The following is a 16,061-nucleotide window of genomic DNA, read 5'->3' as shown; positions in this document are numbered from 1 at the left end:
CACCAGTATAAGACATTACAAACTATGATTATATTTACTTTGCTATTTTCTTTTGGGACACAATGATATGCATCTTTGTAGTATACTGCACTGGTAAACAAAAATAACTTTAAAGGATTTTCAAAGAAAAATTAACTTTGAGGAAATTTTCTTGTAACTGTTAATGGCTGCTTACCCCTCTCTAGCTTCTACAAGTCTGGGAAACTTTTGGAACCATCAAGCTTGTTCTAAAGCAGACTTTTACACAAGAGATAATAGAAAATTATTTATATCTGTCAAAGGCAAAAACACTACTAGAAGCAACACAGGGCTCCACCCTTCTTTGAAGATGGATCCATAAAATACGTATTTCAATTAGGTTGTGAATGTAGCCACTGACCTAAGTTCTGTATGGAGATTCAGATGTTCCATGCATGTCAAAGTAATGCTAGCTCACGAAACTGTAGTGAGGTGATTTTTCGTATACCCGATGTAGAAGCAACCATTAATATGCACTTCTCAAGCTTTTATTAAGTAACTGTTCACAAAATTAACCAGTATTTATGATTAAGTTTTCTTATTACTAGATTCTAATTTTAAACTGAACTGTTACAACAAGAAACAACAAAATTTAGATAACATCTTTACATAAAGTTTTCCCAAACTAGGTCTTCATAATAGTATCTTTCTCTGCAAAATTTTGATAACAAAGTAGTAAATTAAAGGGATCTACTATTTTCCACTTGCAAACCCAGTATCAGCATACCAGCTACCAAGCAAACACCCAAGGGAAGTTTAACACCTGAAATGTTTCCCAAAAATATTGCTTCTGACTTCCTCCATGAAGTGATAATCATCACAACAACTGTGTACATAGACACTTCTGTAAGATTTAGCATATGATACAACCTACTTTTTTAAACACTAATTGCTCTACAAACAGAACAATCAGAAACATTAGATGCAACAGTTCACTTAAAAGTACAACAGCATGCAATCTAGTTTGGCACTGAAGTAGTTTTAACCCCATGACTCCAATGCACTTGCAGAACACTTCTTTTTTCCTGGGTTCACATTGCCTCCTCTTCTGTAGTTCTAGGAAAAAGAACAGATACTACTTTAGAATCATTAACACTTTCACTCATTTAATGATAGAAGTCATTACAAAACCATTTCAGCTTTTTACATGCCATATCTTTCAATGCTAATTGAACTTCACAGAATCACAAAATGGTAGGGGTTGGAAGGAACCTCTCGAAATTACCTCGTCCAACCCCGCTTCCAAAGCGGGATCACCTTGGGCAAGCCACAGAGGAACATGTCAGGCTGGTTTTGAATGTCTCCAGAGAAGATGACTCCACAACCTCTCTAGACAGCCTGTTCCAGTGCTCCATCACCCTTAAAGAATTTTTCCTCTTGTTGAGGCAGAACTTACTATCTTCTAGTTTGTTTCAGTCACCCCTCATCTTATCACTAGACACCACTGAAAAGAGACTGGCTCCATCTTCTTGACATCCACTGTTAAGACATTTGTAAACATTGATCTGACCTCTTCTTAGCCTTCTCTTCTCCAGCTCCAGAACTCTCAGCCTTTCCTCGTAATCATCCCAATAACCCTCCACGGCACTCTATTCAGTAGTTTCTGGTCTCTCTTGAACTGGGGAGCCCAGAAACGGACAAAATACTCCAGACGAGGACTCACTAGGGCTGCGCAGAGAGGCAGGAAACCTCTCCTGACCTGTTGGTCATGATCTTAATGCACCCCAGGATACAACTGGCCCTCTTGGACACAAGGGCACATTTCTCTCTTGTGGACAACTTACTGTCCACCACTACTCAGAATTCCCTCACTGTGGACCTGCTTGTGGTTATTCTCACCCAGGTGTAGGACCCTGCACTTGTCCTTGCTGAATTTCATTAGGTTCCTCCCTGCCCAACTCTCCAGCCTGCCCAGATTTTGCTGGAGAGCAGTACAGCCTTCTGGTGTGTAAGCCAATCCTCCCAGTTTTCTATCAGCAAACTTGCTTAGAGTATAGTCTGACTCTTCATCCAGGTCATCTATGAAGATATTAAACAAGACTGGACCTAGTACTTCATAATTTTTTTAATAAATACAGAGGGTTTAGATCTCAGTGTGAAATTATTGCACTTCAATCAGCCTCCAATTTTATCAGGTGTAGGAATACTCCTTCCCAAAGTTCAAATTCCAACTTCTTCATTTCTTGTTTCACTGCCTGCATTACTTTCCCCGCAAAAGCCTTTTACTCTGGAAAAGGGATGAAGCCAGCCATCTGTAAGATAGTCCCAAAATAATCAGGTAAGAGATGCCAAACTCTTTCAGAGTCATTATTTGATTATCACACATCCTTTTCATGCATTTCCATTGAAAGAGAAAGTGAATATTGTAAAAACAGAAGTAATGCTACCTCTTTCTTACCCATAAGAAAGGGCATCAGGATCCTTATTGAACGCTAGATGATACAAGTCTCTCTTTTCATAATAGTAAACCAGCAAAAACCAGCTTTAATGGTTAACTTAAAAAAGGATGCTGAATAAAAACACAGTTTCTCAGAATCACAGACATCAGAGGGCCTTGTAAGAAAGGAATCAGGATCAAATGATCTCTAACACAAGTTGGTGCACTGCACATATGTAAGGAGAGTAATCTCAAGGCACCAAGACAGATTTCCCCAGAAACTTTTGGCAACTCAGAAGTTGTAAAGGATATGAAGGACTGACTTCGACCTAAAAATGACAGATTTCATAAAATGATGGGGTCACTCCATAAAAGCTGGAGATGTGCGTTTGGAAGCTTCAGATATTGTGTCAGCAGTGATCTCTAAGAAAGCATTATTTGGAACACAACTGAAATATGAAAAAGTTATATGGCAGCAAGAGATCAAAGAAAGGCTTTTGATGAAGGCACCAGAATTCAAGCAGATAAAAATGAGAAATATCAATACCCATATGAAAACAACAACAAAAAATAAAAACAAGGAAAAAAATTCAACATAATTCAAAGTAGGTACAGACACATAATTTAAATTCTGAACTAGTGACTGCAGAGCTTAAACTGTATTTTAACATCTAGGACCTGCAACACCAGGAGACCAGAAGGCTCTTTCTCCTTACAGACATTAAGAACTTTGACATGGATCAGATTGGGACATTTATCTGGATCAGTTTGGGGCATTTATCTAACTATCTTATGTCAGTCAAATTAGTTATTTGACCGAGCAAGTCGTAACAACCACTGGCTGCGTAACTAGGAACTATTTGCTTCTAACGTACATGTGCAGCAAAGAAACTTGTAGAACTACAGCCTGTACATATGTTTGCACAAAGCTCTTCTTTCATAGAGTAATTCTTGACACCCCAGATCAAGGTTAACGCAGCTAGTAAGGCCACACTGTAACAGTCCAAGTCAAGCAAGCTGTCCAAAATTAGTTTCAGAAATATTGAACACTTTGAAGATTTGAAGCTAAGTTAAGAGACACACTTGCCAACATCACAGTTCCAGTAGTAATGTTCTGAATACATATTGCTATATAGACTTTTACACTGAAACAAAGCTATAAAAGCCTAGACTTTCCGTTAATTCCCAGACTTACCTTTTGTGTATTAACTGGTGTAAAGACTCCTTCTTGAAAACCAAAAGCAATTTCTTCCAACCAACCAGGAACTTCCTGATGGGCCTAGATAATTAGAAGAGTGAATTTAGAAATTTGTTTGCTTTATGAATTTGTATTAAAAGCCCTGTAACTGTATTAAAGAAATAATAGTTGCTCAGTACACTAAAGTAAAATCCTAAAGAATAGAATCATAGAATCACAGAATAGTCTGGGTTGGAAGGGACCTCCAAAGGTAATCTAGTACAACCCCATCTGCAGGAAGCAGGGACATCCTCAGCTAGATCAGGTAGCCCAGAACACTTGTTGAGCCTCACACTGAATATCTCCAGGGATGGGGCCCTAACCACCTCCCTGGGCAACGTGTTCCAGCGTTTCACTGCCTGCATGGTAAAGAACTTGTTCCTAACATCCAATCTAAATCTCCTCTTCTCCAGTTTGAAGCCACTGCCCCTTGTCCTATCACTACAGGCCTCTGTAAACAGCCTCTCTCCATCCTTCCTGTAGGCCCCCTTCAGGTCCTGGAAGGCTTCAGGTCCCTGCAGCCTTCTTCTCCCTCAGCCTGTCTTCATAGCAGAGGTGCTACAACCCCCTCATCATTTTTGTGGCCCTCTTCTGAAGCTGCTCCATCAGGTCCAAGTCCTTCCTGTACTGAGGGCTCCAGACCTGGACACGGTACTCCAGGTGATATCTCACCAGAGCAGAGCAAAGTGGCAGAATCACTTCACTCATCTGCTGGCCACACATCTCTTGATGCAGTCCACGATGTGATTTGCCTTCAGAGTTGCAAGCACACACTGTCTGCTCATGTCCAGCTTCTCATCCATCAGCACCCCCAAGTCCTTTTCCTCAGGGCTGCTTTCTATCACCTCATCTTTCAGTCTATTGATAGTGAGGATTGTTCTGTCCCAGGTGCAGAACCCTGCACTTGCTCCTGTTGAACTTCATGAGGTTCACTTAGATCCACCAATCCAGCTTGTCCAGGTCCCTCTGGATGACATCCTGTCCCTCTGGCATATCGACACCACCACTCAGCTTGGTGTCATCTGCAAACTTGCTGATGGTGCACTCAATCCCACTGTCTATATCATTGATAAAGATATTAAACAGCACAGGTCCCAGTATGGACCCCTGAGGGACACCACTTGTCATTGCTCTCCATCTGGACTTCAAGTCATTGAGCACCACCCTCTGGATGCAACCATCCAGTCAATTCCTTATCCACTGAGCAATCCACCCATCAAATCTGTATCTCTCCAACTTGGTGAGCAGGACGTTGCGGGGGACCCTGTCAAAGGCCTTGCAGCAGTCCAGATAGATCACATCCATAGGTCATCCCTTATTCACTGACACAAGTCACTTTACTGTAGAAAGCCACTAGGTTGATCAGGCAGGATTTGTCCCTAGTAATGCCATGCTGGCTATCTTGAATCGCCTCCCTGTCCTCCACATGCCTTAGTATGGCATCTAGGAGGGTATGTTCCATGATCTTCCCAGGTATGGAGGTGAGGCTGACTGATTAGTAATTCCCAGGTTCCTCCTTTCTACTCTTTTTTAAAAAGGGTGTAATGTTTCCTTTCTTCCAGTCCCCAGGGACTTCACCTGACTGCCATGACTTTTCAAGCATCATGGAGAGTGGCTTGGCAACTACATCAGCTAATTCCCTCAGGACTCTGAGATGCATTTCATCAGGTCCCAGAGACTTGTGTTATCGTCAGGTTCCTCAGACGGTCACGCACCTTCTCTTCATTTACAGTGCAAGGGACTTTGTCTCCGTGGTCTCCAACTTGTGGGCCATCAACAGCAATGAGGAGAGGGGTTGCCAGTGAAAACTGAGGCAAAAAAGTTGTTGAGAATCTCCTCATTCATTGTTACTAGTTCCCCACTGTTGCTCATTATGGGGGAGACACCTTCTTTAACCTTCCTTTTATGGCTAATGTACCTGTAAAAGCTTTTCTTGTTCTTCTTGGCATTCCTTGCCAAGTTCAGTTCCAGCTGCTCCTTGGCCTTCCTGACCTCACCCCTACACAGCCAGGTGACATCCCTATACTCTTCCCATGGTGCCTGTCTCTTCTTCCATTTCCCATGAAGCCCCAACTCGCCCTTTAGTTTGACCAGCAGGTCATGGCTCAGCCACGGTGGTCTCTTGCCTTCCTTACACATAGGGATTGAGATCTCTTGTGCTCTGTGGAAAGCATGCATAAAGATCGGCGAGCTCTGTTCCATTCCCTTGTCCCCAAGGGCCATTTCCCACGGGGTCCTATTTGCTTACTCCTTGAAAAGCTGAAAGTTTGCTTTCCTAAAATTTGGAGTAGCTCGTGGCTATTCTTTAGCGACAATTCTTCACACTCCATCCATTTTTTTACATAGAGGGCAACTCCTCCACCCCTTCTTCCTCTCTTGTCCCTTCTCAACAGCTTGTAGCCATCGATAGCCACACTCCAGTCACAAAATTCCTCCCTCCAAGTTTTTGTATTTGCCACTATGTTGTAGCTTTCCTGTAGCAGGGTAGCTTCTAACTCCCTCTGTTTGTTGCCCACGATGTGTGCACTGGTCTAGGGGTACTTCAGCTGGGCTGCTGGCCATGTCACCTTCTTAGAGGGGCACCCCACTGTTCCCCCAAAGTGTTCCTTGGGAGCTACACCCTCCTGTCTCCTACTACCTCAGAGGCCCCTGGCTCACCTCTGTAAGACCTCACCTTTGCTGCAGTGTTCACAGCATGCTTCAGGGCAACAGGTTGAAGGCCCCTACTATTACCTCATCCTGCCAACCCTGGTGTGTCTTCCTGCCACTTGTCACAGATAATTTTGATATTATTGCCACCATCTCCCACCTCAAGTGAAATGGCAGACTGAGGGCTGTCCTTAGGCTCATCTCTAGTGTGCCTGGTTTTAGCCGCCTCTCCCTTTGAGCCTGGTTTAAAGCCCTTTCAACGAGCCTCACCAACACATGTGCCACGATCCTTTTCCCCATGTGAGACAGGTGTACTCTGTCTGTCACTAACAGACCTGGTGCCATATTAAGTTCTCTAATACAAAAAAAACAAGCAGTAAAATTTGAAACTTACATCTGAAAGCACCTTCACTAGAGGTTGTGCAAGATGGCAATCTGAAGTACTATCAAAGAAGCAAACTGCTTTGCCTATATTTCCACAGCGACCAGTTCGTCCAATTCGGTGTACATACTCTTCAATGGTGGAAGGAAGATCAAAATTAATAACATGTTGAACGTTTTCAATATCTAGACCTCTTGCTGCCACTGAAGTTGCCACAAGAACTGGACTCTTTCCAGAACGAAAATCCTGAAGAGCTATTTCTCTCTCTCTCTGTTCTCTATCTCTACAAGGAAAGAAATGGCAGCATTACTTAAGATACAAGCGGTAAGGCCATGATGCACAAACAGAAATACTTTCCAGGGCAGAGGGGGGTTGGGTCATGTGAGGGGAAGGGTGTTCAAACCTGCAACAAAACAAACAAATGAACAAACCTCACCACAACCACCCATGCACTACCAGTTTATGTAGTAAGACACAGCAACTATTTTAACCTATACTTCTACTTTTTTTTAAAGAACCCGAGGTAGTCATATGTACTAAATTCAATCCCTTCTCTGACAAGATCCATTTGCTTAACCAATTCTTTCTTCTCACCATAGTCAGAAGTGCTTTTCTCACTGCATTGTAGCAGAGAGGCAGAAGAGCAAAGATGAAGTCTACCTTCATTCCTGCATAGGCTGTTTTTCAGATACATGAGGAAATACGTACAGACCTTGCCTTTAGTTTAGGACCATGAAAAGAAAACTAGATTTGCTCTGGGGTTTTAATTTTCAAAGACTGTTAGCAGATTATCCATTATTTAAACATAGTAGAACAGTATTAAACTCATGTTCATTCTTGTCAAAATGAGAACAAATTAGAAAGCCAGAAGTGCTCCGATATCCAACATGGGACATTTAGTGAAATCTGGTATAATTGCTGTTTCAGAGGAGAGCAACTATCCTAACTAACTTCAACTTGAAAAACTCAGGTGAACCAGAAACCAGTAAACATTCACATTCATGAAAGATCTTTAAGCATGCTTTGCACAGAGCACAAGAGATCTCAATCTCCACCTATTAAGAAATCGGGCAAGGAAGGCAAGTGACCACCATGAGGGTAGAGGAACACTGGAACAGGTTGCCCGAGGATGCCATTCCTGGAGATATTCAAGGTGAGGCTCAACAGGGTTTTGGGAACCTGATCTAATTGAGGATCCTTCTGCTTACTGCAGATAGGGTTGTACTAGATTACTTTTGGACATCCCTTCCAACCCACAGCATTCTGTGATTTTAACCCAACTACAACCTTGGTATTCTGTTGTCTGAACACAACCCACAATGTTATTTTATTGGCAAGAATTCAAGTCCCTTCCTCCTCTTTGAGTATGAAAAACATTGCAAAATTACTTTTTTTTTAAATGTGCTGCAGTTTATTTGGAATCTTTAGATTCAGTTTGGTTTTGACATAAAAAACTGTCATGGACTGAATTGAATCTGCTGCTGTTATTCATACCATGCTGCAGTCATGACAGCTTCAAAAGTTAAAGTGCTAACTGGAGCAAAGTATTACAGGGCTTGAAGTTCAGATTGCATGTGGCAGTTTAGCCTGGGTGCCCCCTGCCACTGCTACATGAGATACACCTCTGGTGTCCCAGGTGCCCACCCAGTAGGGGTGGACACAGGAAATAGCATATTTCTACCCATAAATCCTGCGCCCTATAAAGCCATCTGCAGAGTCATTCTCTTCCTCTTTCTTCCTTCTCTGCTCCCCTGGGAGATGTCCTCTCTTATCGGGTAATGCCGGGGGAGTATCCTCAAGGCCTCTTAGGCCTGTCTAGGCCTAATGCCAGGAGGAGAATGGAGGTGGGGGCAGTCTCAGACCTGGCCAGCAGTGGGAGAAACAGGGGGGGAAGAAAAGAGCCCTGGGTGTTTTAGGTAGACCCTTAGGTGGGAGGAGGGAAGGATTGGGAAGCCTCTTGGGAAGAAGGGAAGAACTGGGAAGCTTTGGGAATTATGTAACGGGCTCTGTACGCTTTGGGATGTTCTCTGTCACTATGCTGTGTAGTTTGTAGTTTTCTGTAGCTTCACCAATCGCTTTTCCATTTAAACTTTCCATCACTCTCTAATCCGTTTGTGTGAGTCTCATTCTTTTGTCCCTTTCGGGGCAAGAGACGATCTGTCTGGCCCCAAACCAGCACATTGCAACATGGGAGGCTTTGTGTTCTGGTTGCTGGTTTTGGGTTCTGGGTTCTTGGGTGCTGGTTCGTTTTCTGCAGGCATGGTGGCAGAATGGGTGGGATTTGGGTAGCTGCTGGTTTTGGTTTTCTGTTTTATGCTGTGATTTTTTTTTCCCCCTGTATTTCACTGTGCTTCCTCTGCAAATAGGCTAAGCTAAGGTAATCATGCATTGTATTATTAGTTTATTACCTATTGTAATTACACATTGTGATTATGATATCCTATATTAAACTCTTATGTCTTTATCTCAACCCTGAGTTTTGTGTGTTACTATTTCCCTCACTTTTGTGTTAGGGAGGCAGGCAGGTTAGCCCTTGCACTCAGCCATTACATAAACACCACAGAACTACATTCCAGTTCTTTAACATGAAAGACAGATCATTTTTTTAGATGGATTTAGTAATCTAGAATTAGCAACTCTTTCATAGTTTTTTTTTTCCTCAGCATTTGCTCAGGTATGCAATGCTAATGAGTAGAATTCAAACTCAAGTTATAAGCATCTTTGTCTTCAACTATCTCCATTCAAACGCTTCGTCAATGAACAAATCAAGAAGGCAGAAATGACAGCATCAGAAATCTGTATGGTACATAACTCAAACCGTCTCATCACTTTAGGGATGCCTTAAGACAGTATGGAAGTCCACATCTGCCACTTCAATTTATGAATATAATCTCACCAGTAACATCAAAAGGTCCAGTCCAGTTTTTGTCATGCAAATGATGGCATATAAGCAACATCTGATTCTACTGGATTTATTATATACTAATTAGGATTTTTTAGCAGTAAGCATAATATTCTCCAGTTCATATGTAGCATTTGAAGTGTAGTCAAACAGAAAGATGTATAGCTCAGGAAATGCTGTGAGAATTGTCATTCAGAACACTACCTTCTCAATTGACCAGGGCTGCTGAGGATACAGCACTATGTGAAACAAGGCATGCTAAATCACACAGATGGCCAAATACGAAATCTCAAGAGAAGCTTTTCATAAGATATTGTTAGTCACTTAATACTTCATAAGTCACTTAACCTGATTTTCACTTAAAAAAATACTTACCCATGGATGCTAGTGGCTGCTATTTTTTCTTGACAAAGAAAGGCTGCAATGTAGTCTGCTTTTTTCTTTTTGCTCACAAACACCATGGTTCGTTCATGACCTGTGTTAATGAGAGTTCAGATCCACTGCAGTTTGAAACCAGATGCATTTTCACTCTTCACAGTTGCAGTTATTTCTATAAAAACCTAATGAGTGCTGAATAAAGTCTTTAAGGTATGATTGCAATTTCTTGCCAGTATTGAATTGATTAAATTAAATCAATCAGTTTCTACATCAAAACAGAAACCCTGGTTGATGACAAGGGCATTGTGTTCTTCTCCTCAATAAAAGGACAAAACAAGTGCTACTCTGTGTGGTTAAGTATGAACAAGGTACATAGCCCATTTTTAAACTCCAAACTCCCTTACAGTTGTCAGTATTAAAAAAGATACATTCAGAGCCCATGTGGAAAAATCCCAGTCATTAACAAAACATAGGCCCAAGCATTTGTGTAAGGAGCTTATACATCTATAATCCAGAGGTAATACCCCCAGATACTAAAGCCTGTAACTGACCATATAAATTAACCATACGGAAGCTTGTCTGCTAGTACTCAATAAAGATGAGCCCTTGACAAACACCTATAACACAAACATGCCTAAAGCTCTAGAACTCCCTGAGACCATCTTCAAACTCCAATCAGTAATTTTGTGAAGTGTGAAATGCCTAATAAAATGGAATTATAACCTGGTCAATAGCAAGGGCACAAGTTTAAAAACAAGTAATTTTGTCCTTCCTGGAAAACAATTAGCAATAAGAAAAGTTACCTATGCTTTGTAGAATTTCTATGAGCTTATCTCTCTTGGAATACTCAGGAACTTGAAGAATATTTTGCTGAACATCACTGCAAGCTCCACCCACAAGTCCAACAACAACAAATAAATAATTAGCTTTCAAAAATTCACCAGCCAGCCTTGAAAAGAAACAAAATTGAGCAACATGAAGTGTATTATGTAGCTTATTTTCACTTTAAGTAACCTTGGTTAAGCCACTCTCACAACAAATACTTTTATTATTCCTCACAATGGAGTAATTTCCAACTAAAAAAAAAACAACAAACAAAAAAACCCAAACACAACCAAACATGAGTCTGCATTGCCTTCTAAACAGTGTACAAAAAGCCTCCTCAGTAAAAACATGTACAGACTTATTACTTCCCTGTAACTTTTCATAACAGAAGCACTGTATTTTCTAACCACCTCAGAAAAAGTTCCATGCTTGTACTGAATGAATCCATACATGCTTGTAATGAAACGGGTTGTCATGGGTTGAGTTTAATCTGCCGATGTGTATTCAACACCATGCTGATGTCATGCCACCTTCAAAATGAAAGTGCTGGCTGGAGCAAAATAGCATAGGGCTTGAATGTCAGATTGTAACATGAGAAGCTTCCCGTTTCCAGTTGCTGCTTCTGGTTTCTGGGTTTGGGGTGCTGGCCTTCTCCGATGGGCTGGCTGCTTCATGCTTGGCTCAGGGGAAGCCGTTTTATCTCTGGCTTCTGCTTTTGCCAATGTAACTGTGCAGTCTATCATCTCAGTAAACACCTTATCTCACTCCAAGGTTTTTTTGGTGTAACCCTCTCTCCAGTCTTGGGATGAGGGGTACTTCACTTGGAGGCCAGACTATGAAACCAGGACACTCTCCCTCCTATGTGAATGGCAGGGGGCTTGTTTGTTAGAGAGGACTGTCTTAAGCCTGTACAAATGGGTACATACTGACATATGATCACAGAACTTTCTTGGGGTGCTACTTCATCACTAGCTGGAGGGACAGAAGAAAATTCTACCCAGACCAGAATTCAAACCAGGCCTCAAGAGACACCACCACCCTGTCTGATGATTCAACAAAAGCACTGCTTAAACACACAGTTTATTATATGGCATTTATTTATCAGTTACCATAGGCAAAAGTCAAAGTTTTGTTCAGTGTTCCTCTTCATAGGCAATTTTATCCAAGAGCTCAAACTTGCCAAACAGGTAATTCCTTGCAATGCCTGATACTACTACTCAAGAGTTTTACTAAAGTCTTATCGATACACCAGTGTACTTATGTCCAGTATACACAAAGCAGCTTCTGCAGTAAAATATAAGTCAACCTTTAACTGAAAACAGTCAATCTCAAGTTTTAGAACAAATTGCTTAGAAAAAGAAGAAAGTCTTATAAATGTTAAAAAATGTTAAATAAATGTCTTAGGGACTTGAAACTCCCACACAATTTAAAGATGTAACTGGCACTGAAAAGGTGTTTTTCATAGCAAATAAACATGTTACTACAGATACCAATGTGTTTGGTCTTCAGATCTGACTGGTTTAAGAGGTCACAGGTGGATATAGTTCTAAACTGAAAGTACAGTAGTAAAGCTGTTAAATATACCCTAAAGTCATTTGTGGAAGCTTTAAAACTACTGGGAACAAATAGCTCTCATGCATGTAAATAAGAAGTGTGTATCAGAAAGGCTGCCAAGGTGAGCAATAATTGGGATGTCAGGTTATATTACATCTTGGTGCTGAAGACGGTGCCACCAGTGCTGCTTGTGAAACACCTGTGAGCTTGCACAAATGTGGTGAGGAACATGAAACAAAGGGGGCAGTATATGGACTTCTGCAGAAGTGAAATTTAAAAGCCTTTAGACAAACTTCATAAACCGCTATAGAGTCCCCACCCAAGTTAAGCAGTTCATCTACGCAACTTACTAGTTCTGTTACCTTAAAAATGGATGTTTCCAGCAAGGAATGTTAACATAATTTTTCAGCATCTTCTAGCAAGATTATGAGCTTTCAAAGATTAGGAGTACTCTTAACAACTCTTCAGATCTATTTCCATTTTTACTTTACTCACCTCTGAACTTCTACAGGAAATGTAGCACTGAACAAGAGTGTCTGGCGTTCATCTTTGGGTGGCATGCTTGGGTAAGAAACCAATTTCTTCATAGCTAAGCCAAATCCCATATCAAGCATGCGATCTGCTTCATCTAGTACCAAGTATTTCACATTCTGCAAACCAATCTGCAAGTATTTCAGTGAAAGAAAAAGTGATTTACCCATTGATAGTACACACTTACAGAATGTCCTAAATGTCAAAATCTGTCCTTACTTCTTTTTAGAAGAAGTTACTTGTTCACAAATAAGAGCCCACGTGTATTTTGTTCCATTTGCATCTCCAGCTTGCTTTAACTTTTTCATCTGCATCAATTCTAGTAATAAACATACACTGAAGTGCTTTGGAGTTTGGTTCAGCAATACAAACCAAGATGCCTCACATGTTCTCAAAAAAATCCTTGTTCTGAAAACATTACGGTCAGAAAGCATTACTAAGGACATCACAACTTCGTTGTTGCTGACCAAGATTCTCATTCTGACTAGAAGCCTGACAACCACAAAAAGCCCATCTCTAGTTTTTTACCAAGAAGATTTTTTCAAAATGCCACCTGTCCAGTGTTAACATCAATAAGCCACCATTATAATATGGAGTATTTAAATTTGAACTTAAAATGACTGGAAAATATTTTAAAATTAGTATTAAATATTCATCTTAATTATTTAAAATAGTTTTAATCAGTATTACAACATTCAGACAATTAATACCAGCACTGTTTCATCGAGTGAAAATCTGCTGCAGAAATTTGCACAGGAATTAAGAGAAACTGTTTCGAGAAACTGCTTTGAATATTTAAACTTCGAAAATTTAATTGCCAAGAACACTGCAGCCAGTTTCATTTAGGTGGGTATTTTTCAGTGGGCCCTGAAAGGAGTGGGAAATCTGGATTCATACTGTTCTTTCAGAAAACTCATGGTATTTAAATACTCCAAGAAAAAGTCACTTATATTCTAGATAAATGCCTGTAAAAAGGCAATACACTGACTGGCTTTCACGGCTCTATCTTTGTTTCTGCCAAATCTGAAGAACGAAAACCAGTATGCAAAAAACTAAGAGTGTTTAGGGAATCCAGATTAAGCTCTTACCTTCTCTCTTTCTATGATGTCCAGAAGCCTTCCTGGAGTGGCACATAGTATATTACAGCCTTGCATTACCTGACGAATTGAATGGCCTGTTTGTGTACCACCATACATCACAACAGGCCTTATAGAAGTTCTATTATGGAAATCAAAAATAAAAAAAGGAAAAATAAAAAAAAAATTAAGTATGCAAACAGTATTGTTTCATGAAAAAAACATTAAAAATTACCAGATCCACCATAAACCATCTTAGAGTAGTTTAATTCCTTCATCATACAGCACAGCTTACAATCAAATGCACGTTTCAAGACCAGAAGCTCACTCACTGTTAAGTTCAAAGTTCCCATTCATACTACATAATAGAGACTGTACAGGTGGCTTCCTTGAAAAGAACATTTCCACTTACCTGCATTCTTCCCTCTCCCTTCAACTGACAGCTGCTAGCACTAACAGCCGAAATGGTATTACCCACTGTCTCCTATATAGCATACTTTAAAAAAGCAGAATCATCAAATACATGCCTTTAGAGCTTTGACAGCAATCATTCTGTATCCTGAAAGATCTTTGTAAAGCAACCAAATACACAAGGTGCTCTAGCATTAGAGGGCAAACCCATCCTAGTGTTACTACTTCGTGCTCTTCCTGTTTGGACTTTTGGTTAGGTCCTCCCAGTAAAGCTGCAGCAGCTATTTTTCTCCTGTAGAAAACCACCTTTACAAGAACTACCTTGCTAAATCACAGGTTTTCAAGGTTATAACTTGTACAAATGTACTTTCATGGAACATCCAAGAGTCTCATGACAACTTAAAACCTTTTGTTCTGTTTTGAAAAAGCAGAGCTAGAAGATCTTGCTTGAGCTGTGAAATTTCTGTCTAAGACCAGAAACACTGAAGTAGAGTGTTATTAGAAACCATCACTGAAAGGTAACTATTAAGTGCTAACACATACCTCTATTTTTGTCAATATGACAATAAAAACAAGTATACATTCCGTAAGGCAACCCAAATTTAAGTTACTCAAGAAATTGTTTTTTCTCATCAGTGAACATCTGATGCACATTTAGTAAGTACCTCCTCTGCAAGCTGGAGTAAGACTCCTCCTGTCCTGCCTCCCACCCCCAATACTGCAAAGATTAGGAATTTAAATCCCTAGCCAGCCATAAATTCTGGTGTTTGTAGTAATTGAATTGGCATAGAAAAGTTTATACAAGTATTAATGATAAGTATAAAGCACTGCCGACTCAGAAAACGTAATAATACCAGGCAACAGTGCAAAAGCTTACCCATACACAAACTTCCTTGCTTCTAGGAAGATCTGATTTATCAGTTCTCTAGTTGGGGCGACAATAATACATTCTGGTTCTTGCTGCTCTTTAAAGCTACTGGCAGTTACACCATCTCTCATCATGACAGACACAATTGGTAGAAGGAAAGCTGCCTAAAAAAAAAAAAAAAGAAAGAAGGCAGTAGTATTTATGCTGTTTAGAACTAACAGCTCTCATTAGTACATTAAAAGCTGGACGTCAATCTTAAAGCTAGGGTGATACAACACATCATCAAACAACTTCAAGAAAATCAGACTGCAAAAGGATTGACCTGAATGCACTACAGAACATTTAACCTTATTTATCCTTGTTTAAGAAGTACAATACTATCTGGACTTTAACAATACAGGAATAGTCATGTACTAGCAAACTTCTGGGTTCATCAAGCAGTTCCACACATCATGCTCACATACACTGATCATGGAATCACAAGTGTAGAGTCCTGCATCTGGGAAAGAACAACCCTATAGATCAGGATAGGCTGGCAGCTGATCAACTGGAGAGCAGCTCTGGTGAGAAGGACCTGGGAGTCCTGGTGGACAACAGGATGACCATGATCCAGCAATGTGTCCTTGTGGCCAAATAGCATCCTGAGGTGTGGATAACAGTAGGTTGAGGGATGTTCTCCTTCCCCTTGACTCTGCCTTGGTGAAGCTACAGTGGGAATACTGTATCCAGTTTTGGGCCACTCAGTTTGAGGACAGTGAACTGCTTGAAGTCCAGCACTACAACTATGCTACAAACATGATTAAGGCAGTGGAACATCTCCATTATGAGGAAAAAGATCAGGGAGCTGGGTCTC

General features: G+C 40.6%; 1 protein-coding gene across 1 annotated transcript in view; it reads right to left on the bottom strand.

Annotated features, from left to right (window-relative positions):
- Positions 1 to 999: 999 nt before the first annotated feature.
- DDX4 (DEAD-box helicase 4) overlaps positions 1,000 to 16,061 on the bottom strand; it is a 30,695-nt gene continuing 15,633 nt past the window's right edge. The window contains exons 9-16 of the mRNA XM_054397546.1: positions 15,218 to 15,372; positions 13,942 to 14,071; positions 12,818 to 12,984; positions 10,747 to 10,892; positions 9,941 to 10,040; positions 6,676 to 6,946; positions 3,591 to 3,674; positions 1,000 to 1,074 (exon numbers count right to left, since the gene is read on the bottom strand). Coding sequence (XP_054253521.1) covers positions 1,000 to 1,074; positions 3,591 to 3,674; positions 6,676 to 6,946; positions 9,941 to 10,040; positions 10,747 to 10,892; positions 12,818 to 12,984; positions 13,942 to 14,071; positions 15,218 to 15,372 — 1,128 coding nt within the window. The remainder of the gene's footprint in view (positions 1,075 to 3,590; positions 3,675 to 6,675; positions 6,947 to 9,940; positions 10,041 to 10,746; positions 10,893 to 12,817; positions 12,985 to 13,941; positions 14,072 to 15,217; positions 15,373 to 16,061) is intronic.

This window comes from Indicator indicator, chromosome Z (assembly GCF_027791375.1).
Source record: "Indicator indicator isolate 239-I01 chromosome Z, UM_Iind_1.1, whole genome shotgun sequence".
Taxonomy (NCBI): domain Eukaryota; kingdom Metazoa; phylum Chordata; class Aves; order Piciformes; family Indicatoridae; genus Indicator; species Indicator indicator.
The sequence above is the reverse complement of the archived record's forward strand: the minus strand, read 5'-3'. Positions and strand labels throughout refer to the sequence as shown.